The 16,378-nt window shown below is 56.9% G+C and overlaps 5 protein-coding genes across 5 annotated transcripts; 3 read left to right on the forward strand and 2 right to left on the reverse strand.

The window, feature by feature from the left end:
- Window positions 1-517: 517 nt before the first annotated feature.
- Window positions 518-2,601, reverse strand: IUM83_10951 (E3 ubiquitin-protein ligase RBBP6; the record flags this gene model as incomplete). The annotated part of the gene is made up of 4 exons (XM_067935483.1): window positions 518-642; window positions 903-1,248; window positions 1,346-2,072; window positions 2,216-2,601. The coding sequence occupies 4 exons, from the start codon at window positions 2,599-2,601 to the stop codon at window positions 518-520; spliced, it is 1,584 nt and encodes a 527-aa protein (XP_067780640.1).
- A 549-nt stretch (window positions 2,602-3,150) lies between these two features.
- IUM83_10952 (PLK/PLK-UNCLASSIFIED protein Kinase) lies at window positions 3,151-5,721 on the forward strand (the record flags this gene model as incomplete). Its single annotated transcript, XM_067935484.1, has 4 exons — window positions 3,151-3,549; window positions 3,635-3,742; window positions 3,853-4,370; window positions 4,932-5,721. 4 exons carry the CDS (start codon window positions 3,151-3,153, stop codon window positions 5,719-5,721), a joined length of 1,815 nt encoding a protein of 604 aa, XP_067780704.1.
- A 2,151-nt stretch (window positions 5,722-7,872) lies between these two features.
- Window positions 7,873-8,661, reverse strand: IUM83_10953 (Ankyrin repeat protein; the record flags this gene model as incomplete). The annotated part of the gene is made up of 1 exon (XM_067935485.1): window positions 7,873-8,661. The coding sequence occupies one exon, from the start codon at window positions 8,659-8,661 to the stop codon at window positions 7,873-7,875; it is 789 nt and encodes a 262-aa protein (XP_067780703.1).
- A 398-nt stretch (window positions 8,662-9,059) lies between these two features.
- Window positions 9,060-11,292, forward strand: IUM83_10954 (uncharacterized protein; the record flags this gene model as incomplete). Its single annotated transcript, XM_067935486.1, has 3 exons — window positions 9,060-9,127; window positions 9,202-9,346; window positions 9,409-11,292. The coding sequence occupies 3 exons, from the start codon at window positions 9,060-9,062 to the stop codon at window positions 11,290-11,292; spliced, it is 2,097 nt and encodes a 698-aa protein (XP_067780571.1).
- A 31-nt stretch (window positions 11,293-11,323) lies between these two features.
- Window positions 11,324-11,569, forward strand: IUM83_10955 (Ankyrin repeat protein; the record flags this gene model as incomplete). Its single annotated transcript, XM_067935487.1, has 1 exon — window positions 11,324-11,569. The coding sequence occupies one exon, from the start codon at window positions 11,324-11,326 to the stop codon at window positions 11,567-11,569; it is 246 nt and encodes an 81-aa protein (XP_067780705.1).
- Window positions 11,570-16,378: the final 4,809 nt, after the last annotated feature.

Consider the following 16,378-nt stretch of genomic DNA (forward strand, 5'->3'; position numbering starts at 1 on the left):
CGAGTTACTACGGCTGCGAGCATGTGCTTGAGCCGTGCGGCTTCGGCTACGGCTTCGGCTACGCTTGCTGCGCTCTCTGTCTCTGTCTCGGTCGCCGCTACGCGATCCCCGCGAATCCTTGGCGTCACCGCCACGACGGTCGCGTTCGCTCTTTCCATCGCGGCCAGTAGAGCGATCTCGGGCGCGAGAGCGATCCCGATCGCGAGAGGTGGAACGGTTGCGCCGCCGGTCATCGTCACGTCCACGTGGACCGCGTTCTCCTCCTTCAAACCAGCGATCACCGCCACCTCCACGGCCTCCAAACGGAGGCATCGGTCCATCGAACCACGGCGGGGGAGGACCAAAGTAGTCTGGGTGACCAGGTGGGGGGCCAAAGTAATCCGGGCCTGGGCCACCGAAGAAGCCAGGAGGGGGCATTCCCCGGCCTCCACGCCCACGGCCACCTCGACCCCCTTTCATACCGCCGCGCCCGCCAGGGCCAGGGAACGGACCATCAAACCACGGTCCCGGAGGACCGTCAAACCATGGACCAGGTTGACCACGCGGAGGCCCGTCGAACCACGGCCCGGGAGGCCCGTTGAAGCCCATCGGGGGACCGCGGGGGCCGTCCGGGCCCCAAGGCATCTGGTGTCCTGGAGGGCCCTGACCATTTCCTGATGGGGGGCCCTGCTTAGGGCCTGAGCTTGGCGATCCTTTGTCTGTGCTGTCAGGTGCTTGGCCTCCACCAGTAGCTGATGCATCGCTCGCCTTCCGTGACGGGCCACCTGTAGTCTCGTCGGCGGCTTCTGTCGCTCCTTCGTCCTTCGGAAGTGGAGGTTGCTGTGCAGGTTGTGGTGGAGATGCAGATGCTGGTGTAGTCGATTTTTGGGGAGAGGAGGTTTCTTCGTTCTCGTCACCGTCGCCGAAAATGTCGCCACCGAACTCGTCTTCTTCGTCCTCCTCGCCGTCACCCTTCTTGCCCTTCTTGATTTCCAAAGTAGCATCCGCGCTATCGCCCGTGCGGCGGCTCGCTGAAGTAGCAGCCAATTCAGCCGCCTTCTGTTTCGCCAGCGCCTTCTCCTCCGCTTCTTTAACTAGCTGCTCGCGCTCCTGCTGTTCCGTACGTGCGCGCCGCAAGAATTCATCCACGGACGTCCGAAGCACCTTGTTCGGCAGCAGCTTTTCGGGCGACATGTTGCTCACATTGCAAAGTGGGCACGTGAGCTTGCGCTCGATCAATGCACTTCGAAGACATTCATCACACGCCGACTGAGTAACACACAACAACAAGCAACAGCAAGCACTCAGTTAGCCACCATAACCAACTTGATCACCACAGACACCAGAAACTTGAACCACCGCTTACCTCTTGACAGCACGGGATGAGCACGGCATCGCTCATGAGCCGTCTGCAAAGGGGACATGCCAAGTGCTCGGGTGGATTCGAGATGAATTGATCCAAGGTGGCCGAGCCGCCGGACCGAGCCATTAATTTAGAGAAGTTTTTATTCTGCGGTTCTATCACAGCTAGCCCGCCCCACGGCGCGTTCACTACCGTTTTGCCCGCGCCTACGGGGATCTCGCTGGGATCACTCACGGCCTTCATGAACGACTTGGGGATGCCAGTTTTCTTTTTCACACGGTGCTGATCAAATTCCGGATCCCCGTTCGTGGGGCAGTTCTGGATGTAGTGGCCGGGCGTGCCGCACCGGTAGCACACATAGTTGGGTGGCGGGTTGCCCAACAAGTTCGGTCCGCCCGGGCCACCGGGCCCGGCGCCGCGACCGCCGCCTCTTCCATTCATCATTCCTCCGCGGCCGCCAAAGTCTCCACCGCGGCCGCCCCGGCCAAAGCCGCGGCCGCCAGCTCCACTTCCCCGTCCACCTGCCTCTCCACCGGGCCCACTGGCCGCGTAGTAGTTCATCACATGGTTGGCGTTGCTGCCGCTGGACGCGGTCCACGTCTTATTGCCCAGTCTCGAGCCGCGCATGTCCTCGGCCTGTTCGTGAATGGACTGCAGGGCGGCCAGTTCATCCTCCATGGTCTGCGCGCCGGCGGCGGCGTCTCCAGTGCTCAAAGACAACGTGGCCATCCTGTGTATCCACCGAGAAACACACACAAAGAAACAAAAAAAAAAACACAGCACCAGTGCGGGATACCAGCAACAACGTCAGCCATTGACCGGGCCACCTGTCTACAGGTCCATAAGCTACAAGAGAAGCGAGTGGCCACGTACGGCTGGGTGGGCGTGGCCCCCACGGGCAGCACCGGCGACGGGCCGGCCATGGGGGCCACGGGCGGCGACGCGTGGATGGCCGCAGCGGCCGCGGCGGCCGCGGCCACGGCCGCCTCCTGCTTCATGCGGGCCAGCAGGCCGCTGCCCGGCTGCTGGCTCGGGATGCGCTTGACGGTCACGCTCGTGTTGCGCGGCAGCTGCGTGTTCTCGTCGTCGTAGACCTTGCCGTTCTGCGCGTCCGTGATCACCAGGTCGAAGTCCAGGCCCTTGGCCAGCTTCTTCTTGTCCACGATGGCCTTCTTCAGGTCCAGCACGCGGATCACGGCGCCCGGGAACGTCACCGTGTCGAACTCCTTGGCCGACTTGAACTTAAAGTGGATCGACATGCTGGCCGCGGGGCTGTACGGGGGGTCAGCGTAGTGTGCGGGGTGCTGCGCTCGCGGAGCTGCAAGACGAGCCCGCTCGCGAGGCCCAGATCGACGTGTGGGGCGCGCGGCGGCGGCGACAAGGAGCGGCGCTGGCTGCGCTTCTCCGGGCTGGTTGGTCAATGGAGGGGGTCGGCGCCAAGATCTCGCGTTTGACTGGGCGTTTGTATACCGGTCAGTTGTCGTAATTAAGACCGCGAAATGGGTCGCAATGCGAAATAAAACACATTTATTACGGGGAGAAGTCGGTACCGCTTTCCTGTGTGTGTATTATACCGGTTTTCATCCCCTGACGAACTGAATTCATACTGTATTGCACTGAAGGCTCCATCTGTTGTGTATATACAAACCGTTTCCCGTCTATTTGATCCATACCAGTACTTTGAGAAAGTGCGAAACTACCCATGCCCCGTCTCTCGTCCAAAGGCGGTTCTTGTTTTGAATCCCCACACCAGTTTTTGAAAAGTATTTGAATATCTGAACGGCGGTCGCTGGCTCCTCCGGCCGGCCATGACCATGCAGACGCGCGACCCGACGGAGCTGCTGGCCGCGGGCAAGGAGAACTCGGCGGCGGGCGGCAACCAGGCCACGACGTCGGCCACACGGGCCAAGCTGCGGCGCAGCAGCAGCAGAAGCAGCGACGCCGCGCGCCGCGTGTACGACAGCGACCGGTTCAAGCTCGTACAGAGCCGCAGGGGCAGCGGCGCTGCCAGCCCGCGGCCAGCCACGGCCAGCAACCAGGAGGACAATGTGGACATGGAGCCGCCTCCGCCGCCGCCGGCCGCCACGCAGAAGAAGAAGCAGCCCACGCCGCAGCCCGTGGTGCCCGACCAGATCCTCGAGGCCTACCTGGACGCCGCGGGCTTCGTCAAGACGCGGAGCTACGTCAAGGGAAAGTTTCTGGGCAAGGTACAGCCGTGACAGAGGTGGTGACAGGTGGTGGGAGGCCGCGGTGCTGATATATTGATGTATTCGTGGGGGGTTATTACTTTAGGGAGGCTTTGCGCGCTGCTACGAGCTCAAGTGCGAGCAGACGGGCAAGGTGTACGCCGGCAAGGTGGTGGCCAAGAGTTCGTTGGTTAAGCCCAAGGCCAAGCAGAAGGTGGGAGGGATGGTGGTGGGTGGATGGGGTGTGGGTGACAGTGCTGATGGGTTTTATTGTTGGTGTGCTGTGCCGTACTTTCTCGGGTGGGTGTTGTGTTGCTACTGTAGTTTACGTCGGAGATCAAGATCCACAAGTCCCTGCACCACCCGCAGGTGGTACAGTTTGAACATTTCTTTGAGGACTCGGACAACGCGTACATTTTGCTGGAGCTGTGCCGCAACCAGTCGCTGTCTGACCTGGTGCGGAGGAGGAAGCGGCTCTCGGAGAGCGAGGTGCGCTTCTACATGCGCCAGCTCGTGGACGGCCTGGCGTACTTGCACGAGAACCTCGTGATCCACCGCGACCTGAAGCTCGGCAACCTGTTCCTCACGACAGACATGCGACTCAAGATCGGAGACTTTGGACTCGCCACGAGGCTCGATAACCCGGAGGACCGCAAGCGCACGATGTGCGGCACGCCCAACTACATTGCGCCAGAGATCCTCAGCGGGCAGCGCGGAGACGGACACAGTTTTGAGGTCGATATTTGGTCCACGGGCGTCGTTATGTACACGCTGCTTGTTGGTCGTCCTCCGTTCGAGACGGACGACGTCAAGGCTACATATAAGCGTATCCGCGCCAACCAGTACGACTTTCCAGAGACCGCGCATGTGTCCCGTTCAGCACAATCGCTGATTCGCGGCATCCTTCGCAGCGATCCTGGCGCCCGACCATCGCTGGAGCAGATTTTGAAGCACCCGTTTCTAGCCGATGAGTTTGTGCCAACATCATTGCCCCGGACGGCGTTGCTTGTTACGCCGCCAGCATGCAAGAGCCAATCTTTCGCGAGCCGTCACAGCGACAGCGAACGCTTCGCAAGTTCTACAGGAGTAAGGGTGCCGCCGCCTGCAGCAGCATCGAAGAGATACCCTCTGCAATCTCGAGATGTGAACACTCCTGCACAGCGCGCATCTGATCCTGGAACTTCACCTTCCCTGGCTCAATCGCTACCTCCTGCTTACAAGCGAGACGGGTCAGGAAGAACGTCGGCATTTACAAGCACCACTCGAAGAAAACTAACTGCGAATAGCAGTACTGCTACAGAGCGACAACCCCACACAGGAACAGTGGAGACCGTTGCCCCTCAGAACGTACTGGAAGCGGCTTATAAGTCCCTGTCACGCTTCTTTTATCTCCAAGAGCACAGTGGAGACGGCGAAGATGGACAGCACAGATTAAGTGAGTCCTCTTCTGCTGCTGCAATCGTGGCGGCGGCACAACGACTGAAGGAAATTCGCGCCGAAGCTGAAGAGATTCAGCCACTCGTGCCAGCCAGTCTGTGGATATCTCAGTGGGTCGACTATACGTCCAAGTACGGCATCGGCTACATGCTCTCGAATGGTGGATCAGGCGTATACTTCAATGACTCCACCAAGATGATTTCATCAGCTGACGGCCGCGTATTCGAATATGTCGAACGCCAGAGCAGTCATAAGCAAGGCTCCGAATCGCGTGCTCAATACACAATGGATAGCTATGACCCGGCACTGAAGAAGAAGGTGACCCTACTAGGTCACTTCAAGGGCTATTTGGTAGATGCTCGTGCGGAGAACGACGAAGCTGATACCCTAGAAAATCAGCTTGCACGGTCTTTCGTGTTGTCATCTCGTGAAGTTGGTACGGATTCCAGCGTGCTCGGAAACACCGGCGACGGGGCAAGCCAATCTATGGTATTTGTCAAGAAATGGGTCAAGACTCGCCATGCAGTGCTCTTCCAGCTCTCGAACGGCACAGTGCAGTTCAATTTCTTCGACAAGTCGAAGCTCATGCTTTCCGCAAATGCCCGTGTCGTGACGTATCTGGACCGCGAGGGAGACCTGACTGTTTTCTCATCGTCCACTGCGATCCTCACACCAGAGCGACCCGATCTAACAAAACGCTTGCGTTATGCCAAGGACATGCTGCAGCAAATGGTGCGGACACCGGATCACAAGTAGAGTAGTTAGCGCGAAAGCCGTATGTAGACATATTGCCCCCCACGCGTAAGTATAAATTGTCAATACTTTGGTGAAATTAGTGGAATTTACTTGTTAATAATATGTGAGCAAGACGCTGAGATCATTACAGCACACGTATCTTCATCATCCGTAGCGTATTCCATCCCACAAACAGAGTGGAAACCACAGCAGATATCGTATTACTACGCGGTACATGGTTTTGTATCGTATGCATGATACTTACTTAGTACTCTCTTGGAACCATTCATTGGCAAGATCTCAGCTTCGCGAAACAAAGCTGGGGCCAACGACTCATACGTTTTTCTTCTCGCAATTCGCACATCTGTTCACCAATTCGAGTCGCAACAAGTATGTGTCTGCCCACCACGCTGGTTTTAGTTGCATGTGCTCAGTGCCTCCTTCATCGCATGTGTCTTCGAACGAAGTGGTCGAGTCATCTTTTCTTTTCGGTACCAGCGCGCGAATTGGGCAGCATGACTTTTAATGAGTGCTTGCCTTCAGGGCTGCCAAATGGAACCTCTTTCCTCCTCGGTGTCCTTGAAGCCCGCATTGTCAGAGTGGACAATTCGTAGGGCCCTCTTGATTTCATGACTGGAACTCCCCTCCCGACATTTACTATAAACGATAGCTGATGACTCCGATGTAGTTGCAGGCTCCGCTTTTGAAAAAAAAATACAGCGCTTTACCACTAGGTGACTCACTGCGTGGCGGAGAGGAGCGTTATCGAAATGGTGCTGATCGACAAGAACGCCGAAAAACACTTACCAGAGTTTTCAATCGGTACCTAGTTCTCGTTTTTTGTGCCGACTCAGCATCATAACTAACTAGCTAACGGTGGCATTTCGTTGGCTACCTGCAACCTACCGCTTCAGACCTACTTCGAAGCATTGTTGTCAATGTCACGGGTATTGTAAAAAAACACCTTACTCTTGCAGTTCATCAACACCTTCGTCGTCACTACCCTCATCTTCAGGCTCACAGTACATCGACACATTCCTTGCTTGAGGAGAATAACTATCTCGCAGAAACGCGTGTTCCACGAGCCACTGCACCAGCTCGTGATATCCCCCTTGTGTCGCAGCCTCGATCGCAGCAATAGCACTACCTTCCGTCCGGAACTGCATCAGCCACTTGGCCACACTACTACGACCGGCATAACACGCATCGACCAGGGCGTTCTTCGTGCAGCCTTCGTCCCGATGCGAATGCAGCCACTTGACCACCTCCACGTGCCCGTTAGCAGCGGCCTCGTCCATGGCAGCTTGCGTGCATCCTTCCTGGCGATGGGAGTGTAGCCACTTGACCACGGACAGGAATCCATGAGCAGCGGCGAGGTCCATGGCGTCCGTCGTGCAGCCCTCCGTCCGGTGCTCGGCCAGCCACTGCACCACGTGGAGATGGCCATTAGCCGCCGCCAGGTCCATGGCGTCCACGGAGCAGCGGCCGTCGCTGCGGTTGGCATGCAGCCACTGCACCACTTGAAGGTCGCCCGCCTCCGCTGCAAAGTCCAGCGCGTTCGAGACGGCCCCGCTCGACGCCGTCACGCTCAACGACTTGACCAGTTCCAGGTGACCGTGATCCGCAGCATCTGCGAGCGACCAACTGGCGGTGACGTCGTGGAACTGCTGCACCAGATCCAGCACCAGCTCATTGTCGACATCGTGCGCCCGACACACGGCGCGTACGGACGGAGAGACGGACACCATGGGCTCCATGCGACAGCTCTTCCAGTTTAGCAAATGGTGGCGAACAACTTGGCCTCGGTCGCGAGGAGCTTAGGCGTGCATGAGGACAGGAAGCGTCTACCTAGCGTTCAAAGTTATCGACGTCCATGGCCAGATTGGCTTGCAAATCCGGGCGAAGGACAGTGATGGCGAGGTCTGGCCTGGAAGCAGCATCATAAATGATACGTACCGCGGGCAAATGCAGGCCACATGCCGCCGTCCACGTTCCGGACTCTGTCCCCGTGACTCTTCCGTCCACCTACATTCATGTCGAAGTCATTCACCCACCGTCCATGCCGTCGGAGTGGACTTTGTCAACGCGCATTGATTGTTGTTAGGATACCTAGTCTACTGAATACGTGCGCTGCACTCGCGAGCGCTTAGCTGTTGTCGGCGATTGCGGTGGTCACCACCGCATGAACTCGAAGCCGGCGGTCTCTGCTTCTCGCACCTCGTCTTCGTCGTCCGTGAGCACCTGCTCGTCTACCAGCTCCTGCAGATACGGGTGCTTGTCGATCAGCGCGGCGACGTCCCAGTACCCGCGCCGGGCGAGGTACTCGACGAAGCCTAGCTTGCCGATGCAGTCGCTCTTGCGGTGGGCCACGAGCCACCGCGCGACGTGTTCGTGTCCTGCGTTGATGGCGTTCACGACGGCGGACTGCGAGCAGCCCTCGCTCCTGTTGGCGTGCAGCCACTGAATGACCTCGAGGTGGCCGTAGGACGCTGCATTGTCCATGGCGTAGTGTGTGGCGCCTTCCTTGCGGTTATAGTGCAGCCACTGCACCACCTTGAGGTGGCCGTGCTGGGCTGCGAAGTCCATGGCGTTGGCCGTGCATCCCTCCTTCCTGTGGCTCTGTAGCCACTTGACGACCTGCAGGTGGCCGTTGCAGGCCGCCATGTCCATGGCGTCGGTCGTGCAGCCCTCTCGGCGGTTGTGGTGTAGCCATTGTACCACCTCAAGGTGGCCGAACTCGGCGGCCGAGTCCATGGCCTCCTGGCAACAGCGTTGGAACTTGTTGGGGCTGCGGCGGCTCAGCCGCTGCACCAGGTGCAGGTGGCCGGCCAGTGCCGCGCGCATGAGGCTCCACTTGGGCGACCAGTCCAGGAAGGCGTTCACGTGCTGCAGCACCAGGTCGTTGTCGGCACCGAAGCGAGCGCACGCGGCCAGCACCGCCGGCGACAGGTCCAGCTCCATGGGAATCAGGCGGGCGGTGGGGCGGGAAGTGGGCCAGACGTCTCAGATCGAGGAATGCGCCTCGGAGGATGTCGAAGCGTTCACCTTTCGGCGTGTTGAAGTCCATAACGGCCGGCCGTTATGCGACGTGTGGGGCTTCGACTTTCGATTCCGTGTTTCCAAAACCCTTCTTTAGGGGTCTAAAACCGAGTGGCTGAAATTTCGGGACTGTACTACCTCTGGAAATATATATAACCGGTATCCCCTCTGCAAATCGAAGTCATCAGGTTGGACGATTACATGTGTTTTGGATCGTGTTGAACCTTTATATTTAATACCCAAGGGGCGCGGCAGGTGTTACATGTTACGCGACCAGCCGCGGCTATCGCCTCGCGCGCGATGGGAAGCTTTGCTGCTCCATGGCGGACGCCTCGGCCTGGACCTCGCTGGCGGACGCCGCCTTCGACGACCTCGTGGCCCAGATTCTGTAGGTGGCGCTGCGCTCTCCTCCACAGGAATTGAGCCCGGCTAACGGTGGATTTTGTGTCATCATCCTTCCAGCGTGGAGCCGCAGACCGCGCGCGATGCACCGTTAGTGCGTCGGAGAGACGACGGGTCCACGCTGCTGCACGTGGTGGCTGGCTGGAAGCACTCGGAGCAGATAGTGCGCGACTTGCTGGCCGCCGGCGTGCCACCCGACGTCCGCGTGCGTGGGAGTTCGTTCCGGTAGCTGAGCTCGTCAGCTGATACTTTGGCTTGTGTTTGCAGGATGACTCTGGGTGGACGCCGCTGCTGGAGGCCGCGCAGGAAGGACAGTTCGCTGTGTGTCAAGCGCTGCTGGACGCAGGGGCCGACCCGAGCCTCCCTTGTGGAGACGTGACTCCGCTTCACGCGGCGGTGGAGGTGGGCAACGAAGAGATGGTCAGGTGGCTGCTGCAGCAACCCGGGACGTGGCCGCGACGGTATGACGGCGAGTTCTTCGCCTTTTTGCTGGAGAAGGCGCCGGGCGCGGTGATAGACTACCTGGACGCGTTCGCGACGGTGCTCAACCACTCGCACAAAGGCTACGAAGCTGTCAAGTACACGGACCTGAGTGTCATCTATGGAGAACCAACCGTGCCTGTGAGTGACACAGCTCTGGCGCTGGTGGCGGAGAGCTCTGCAGCCCACACGATCCTGTCGCATCGGCTGATGCGTATGATACTGCGCGCAAAATGGCACAGCTTCGCGCGCGCCATGTTCCTGCAAGAACTCGCGGCGTACTCGTTATTGGTGGCCAGCTACTTTGTCCCGACGGTGTGGGGCAACCCGAACTGGAGACACCTCAAATCCAGTGTCGACAAGATGGTCGCCGCGCTGCGGTTCCTATCGTGGCTGCTGAGCATCTTCTTGCTGCTTCATGTTGAGCGGAGCGAGTGTCGAGGCGAGGGCGTGCGTAGATACTTTGCGTCGTTCGCGAATTGGATCGGGGTGCTGACGTACGCGGCGATCATCTGCTCGATCCCGCTGGAGTTCGTCGCATCGTCCGACTTGACGCAGCAGGCGCGGAACAGCGTTCTCGCTCTCATTATTGTGTGCTTGTGGGTCAACCTGCTGCAGTTTCTGCAGATGTCAAGGGACAGCGGTCTTATTATCGCCATGATGGTACACATGGTGAGGGATATCTATCGTTTCTTCCTGCTGTATTCCGTATTTCTGCTGGGCTTCAGCGGCGCATTCTACCTCCTGCTGCGAGGAACTGCTGGATATGAGACTTTCACCAGCTCTTTCATTACGGTTTACCTCATGCTGTATGGCCAGCTCACATACGACAACTTTAATCAAGCCACCGGATATACTTGGTACACGAGCAATTTTCTGCTCCTCGTGCACTTGTTGAGTGCTGTTGTAGTGCTGCTAAACATTCTCATCGCGATGATGGCCACGACGTACGCCGAGGTATGGGATGCAGCCGAGGCCGAAGCTCTTCAGTCCCACGCGCAGGCGATTATACGGCTCGAGAAGGCACTGACGCCAAAGGCTCGTCGTGACAAGTTTCTTCAGCTGCTTGTAGTGACCAAGTCAAAGCCAAAGGCTAGCGCGAGGAGCTTTCGTGAGCGACAGTACGCCGTGGAAAAGGAAAATGAGGAGATGGAAGATACTTTGATGACAGCTCGGGCGATTAGGAGGCAGAACATTATACTTGGTGTTGCCGAGAAGATGAAGCGTCTATCAATCGTCAATAGGCCTCGGCCTCAACCATCCCCAGGATTAAACCCCAGCCAAAGTCGCATCGTGCCTGTTGCTAATCCTGTGGACGCATCCGAGCCTGAAGTCCCAACTCTGAAGAAAATCTCTCCGTCTCCTTCACGAATTGCGATCCATGAACTAGCGCGAGATGTGGTTGCACTCAACGTCGCAATGAAGAAGCCTGTTCTCGGTGTTTTGGAGGATGGAGTTCGCTACGAAGTGCCGAACAAGGCAAATCGAGCCCAAGGACCGAAGGATGAGATGCTGACTCAGCAATTAGCACAAGCACAGAAAAACCGGCAGCAACAACAGCAACTAGCAGATCTCCAGGCACAAGTGGAGCAGCTAACAGCGGCCATGACGAATCTGCAGGCAACCATCCTTGCCAACAAGATACGAGGGCCGCCGATACCGAAGTTTTGACAACCGCAAGGAGGGCGCCACACACTACGCCATGGACAACGCTGCGTCCTACGGCCACCTCGAGGTCATCCAGTGGCTGCACGCCAACAGGAGCGAGGGCTGCTCGCAGTCCGCCGTCGTGAACGCCATCAACGCAGGACACGAACACGTCGCGCGGTGGCTCGTGGCCCACCGCAAGAGAGACTGCATCGGCAAGCTAGGCTTCGTCGAGTACTTCGCCCGGCGCGGGTACTGGGACGTCGCCTCGCTGATCAACAAACACCCGTATCATGGATAGGAGCTGGTGCTCACGGACGACGAAGACGAGGTGCGAGAAATAGAGATCGCCGGCCTCGAGTTCTTGCGGTTGTGACCACCGCAATCACCGACAACAGTTTAGCGCTCGCGAGTGCAGCGCACGTATTCAGTAGACTAGGTATCTTAACAACAATCAATGCGCGTTGACAAAGTCCACTCCGACGGCACGGACGGTGAAATGACATTAAATGAATCTGGATTGTGGTATGACTGATGATGCGGGGTTTGCAACATTCAATCAGATTAGGGGTCAATGTGGTTCATTTGGTTAACGTCAAAGGCATGAAGATGCCTTGCCTTGCTTGAGAGGCAAGGTGCCGAGTGGCAGCCCCTATCAGGGATGGTGGGTGGGTTGATTTCCAACAACTACGCCGATATGGCAGGCGTGGTGCTGGACGCAACGCTGGTCGTGAGGGCTTGGTTCCCGCGTCGACGTAACTCCAACTGCACAACTAGATGTTGGGTCTTCAATTTGAGGTCTTGGTCGTAATGTCTTCATTCTGCTTCAAAACATCTTTTCCCCAGCTTCGTCCGCTTGCTCATTCCGCCACTGCACTCACTTCGCTTGGACTCCGGAACAGTCCGACAGATTTGAGGTCATTGCACAGGTCGGCATTTACTAATTAAGCGTGTAGCAAGCCTTCGAATTGATTCTTGAGGAAAGCTTGGTCAGGAAAAGGCAATCTCGTGTGGTGTTCATTATACATGTATTGCCTCGTTGAGACGAGCTCAAAATAAGTTCCAGGTTGCTTCATCGCATTTGTCAAGGTATGTTTCTCCTTCCCACGATTACTCCTTGAGCATTTTACAAGCTGTCCAAACGCCATAATCTGCACTGGTATCAATCTTCCCAAAAATGGTTTGACGTCGCAGGCACTGGCCGGACAGCGTGGAAACTCAACTCGCAGTACTTCAGGCAGCACATTGACACATTCAGGGAATAACTATCTCGCAGGAACGTGTGCTCTGTCGCCACGGCACCGTACTAACCGCGAATCCCAGGTCACGATACAAGAATAGGATCTAAGGGTGGTCATGCGGTGGTTGAAAACAATTCCGCCGGAAACCACAGTTTGCCATAGCTCATAGCGCAAATAGTACTCACACGAGAAATGGGATTGAGCGAGCCCTCGTCAAAGTATGGAGAATCACTTGGGATGCCATAACATCCATGAAACTGACTCACCCATAATCAAATGCGATGAAGCGAACAGAATGCTCGATGCTCGATACAAGCAAAGTAATGTCTGCTGCTTCGCTTGGGAGATCATTTTCCAATTCACCAGCTCTTATCAGCGGCTTCAAGTTTTTCCTGCAAACCAACGCGTTCAAGCATGACGGAGCCCGACCTCTCCAGTGTCGATTCCCTACTCGCAGGCGGCATTATCGCCATGCAAGAAAGTGTGGCCATGACGATAGAGAAGACATTGGGGAAACCAATTCCTACCGTGGAGGTATGCTTTCGCGACTTGCGGGTTTCAGCGCATCTGCCGTTGGCAAAACCAGGAGCGGAGGGGCCCCAAGTCCCCACGATCTGGACGCAGGTCACGCGGGGCGTGATGAAGTGTTTCTCGCACCAAGACACCGCGGAGAAGGAAATCCTTCGGAGCGTCTCTGGTGTGTTCAAGCCTATGCGCGTCACGTTGGTGCTGGGGCAGCCCGGGTCGGGCAAGTCTTCGTTGCTCAAGATCCTCAGTGGACGATTCCCAACGCAGAAAAATATCGGCATCACGGGTGAGATCACGTACAATGGCAAACCGCAATCCGAATTGCTGTCCCGCCTGCCACGGTTTGTCGGCTACACCAACCAAAAGGACGACCATCTGCCGAAGCTCACCGTGCAGGAGACGTTCGACTTTGCTCACGAGTGCTGTGAAGGCACTGAATTGGAGCCCTGGATAGTCGAGACGATGAAAACTTTTGCAGGAGAGCGGTATGAGCGCGCCGAGAAGGTGATGACTGCAATGCACAAGTTCGCTGCAGAGTTGCGTATCCGGGCGCTTGGGCTTACTCGATGCAAGGACACCATGGTCGGCAATGCCATGATCCGCGGAGTTTCTGGAGGCGAACGAAAGCGCGTCACCACTGGCGAAATGACTTTCGGCCACAAGCAAGTCATGCTGCTCGACGAGATCAGCACGGGGCTAGATGCAGCCACCACTTATGACATCGTGAACTCGCTCAGGAGTCTTGCGAGGAACTTCAAGAACAATGTAGTGGTCTCGCTGTTACAGCCTCCACCTGAAGTCTTCAACCTCTTCGACGACGTGCTGATCCTCAACAACGGTCGCATCATGTATCACGGTCCGCGCGACCAAGTGCAGGAGTACTTCGAGCGGATGGGATTTCAGTGCCCTCCACGCAAGGACGTAGCTGACTTTTTGCTTGACCTTGGCACGGACAAGCAGCACATCTACGTCAAGGAGAATCACGGCAGTAATCGCGTCCCGTTCAATTCAGCCGAATTCGCCGAGCACTTCCGGCAGTCGGACATTTTCCAGGAGACCCTGCAGTACTTACAAGCACCTTCAGCGGGTAACCCAGACGCCTGTGACCCGCTGCAAGACCCCAGATTGTTCGGTCAATCCCTTTGGGGGGACCTGGTGACTTTGTTGCGCAGACAAGTAACAATTTCACTTCGTGATAAGGTCTTCCTGATAGGTCGGGCCTTCATGGTGATCGTGATGGGGCTGCTGTACGGCTCAACGTTCTGGCAAATGGACGATGCCAACAGCCAGCTCATTCTCGGGTTGCTCTTTTCGTGCACGATGTTCCTCGCCATGGGCCAAGCGGCTCAGTTGCCAACATTCGTGGAGGCTCGCAGTGTTTTCTACAAGCAGCGTGGCGCCAACTTCTTTCGCTCGGTAGCTTACGTGTTGGCATCTTCTGTTACGCAGATCCCGCAGGCCATTATGGAGACGGTGATTTTCGGCTCGGTTGTGTACTGGATGGGCGGCTACGTTGTGCTAGCAGACCGCTTCTTCTCCTTCCTCTGCACGCTTTTCTTGTGCCAGATGTGGTTTACGAGCTTTTTCTTCTTCATCTCGGCCGCTGCACCGACCATCACAATTGGGCAGCCCGTCATGATGGTCTCCATTTTATTCTTCATCCTGTTTGGCGGCTTCCTGTTGACCAAAAATGATATCCCGGACTACTTCATTTGGTTCTACTGGATCGACCCGATCGCCTGGAGTATTCGCTCTCTCAGTGTGAACCAGTACCTTGCACCAAAATTTGACGTGTGCATCTACCGGGGCGTTGACTACTGCACGCATTTCGGGTCTACGTTCGGCAAATACAGTCTCAAGTTGTCAGGCTTGCCGACTGAGGCATCGTGGATTTACTTCGGCTGGCTCTACTTCGTCGGCGGATACTTCGTACTCGTCTTCGCCGCGAATCTTGTCCTGGAGTACAAACGCTACGAAAGCCCGGAAAGCACGACTCTCGTGCAGGCTGATCTCGATGCAAACGACAGACCGATACCCATCTCGGATAAGGTTAGCGTTGACCCCCGCGAAGCTGTTCTCGTCCGAGTCATGACACCAAGAACACGAGCTCCTCCCGTGACCTTGGCTTTTCACGATCTGTGGTACTCGGTGCCAATGCCTGGAGGTAAGAAAGGCGAAGACATCGACCTTCTCCAAGGTGTTTCTGGGTTTGCCCGACCTGGTACGATGACAGCCCTCATGGGCTCGTCGGGTGCTGGCAAAACAACGCTCATGGATGTTATCGCGGGCAGGAAGACCGGCGGTAAAATTCGCGGCAAGATCCTGCTCAATGGTTATCCGGCGACCGACCTCGCCATCAGGAGATGCACAGGCTACTGCGAGCAAATGGATATTCACTCGGAGTCTGCAACAATTCGTGAGGCGCTGGTGTTTTCAGCCATGCTGCGACAGGATTCAGCCGTCCCAGAAACAGATAAAATGGAGTCGGTCGACGAGTGCATCGCGCTGCTGGAATTGGGACCCATCGCCGATAAGATCATCCGCGGGTCCTCCACGGAGCAAATGAAGCGCTTGACCATCGGCGTAGAGCTTGTTGCGCAGCCCAGCATCATTTTCATGGACGAACCCACCAGCGGATTGGATGCTCGCTCTGCTAAGCTGATCATGAACGGAGTCCGGAAGATCGCCAACTCTGGACGAACGATTGTCTGCACCATCCACCAGCCCAGCTCCGAAGTGTTCGCCTTTTTCGACTCTCTTCTGCTTCTCCGCCGTGGAGGCCGACCAGTGTTTTTCGGTGAACTCGGAGAGCAGTCCAGCAACCTCATCGACTACTTCCAAGCTGCTCCAGGAGTGACGCCAATCGAGCCGGGATATAACCCAGCAACCTGGATGCTAGAGTGTATCGGAGCAGGTGTCGGCAGTGGCTCTGGCAACAGCTTTGACTTCGCCGAGCACTTCGTGAAAAGTGATCTGAAGGCTCTGCTGGACACGAACCTGAACCAAGACGGCGTTCTTCGCCCGGCTGCTAACCTCCCGGAACTCAAGTTCAGCAAGAAGTTCGCCTCTCGACCTAGGACGCAATTCAAAATGTTGTGCCAACGGTTTTTCCACATGTACTGGCGAACTCCGACGTACAACCTCACTCGGTTAATGATCAGCATGATGCTCGGAGCTCTGCTGGGCGTAATTTACCAGTCCACGGATTACACGACTTTCACGGGTATCAACGCAGGCGTCGGGCTCGTTTTCATCAGCACAGTTTTCCTGGGCATCATCGGTTTCAATAGCGTCATGCCTGTCGCTGCTGCAGAGCGTACTGCTTACTATCGTGAACGGGC

This window comes from Phytophthora cinnamomi, assembly GCF_018691715.1.
Source record: "Phytophthora cinnamomi strain GKB4 chromosome Unknown Contig126, whole genome shotgun sequence".
NCBI lineage: Eukaryota > Oomycota > Peronosporomycetes > Peronosporales > Peronosporaceae > Phytophthora > Phytophthora cinnamomi.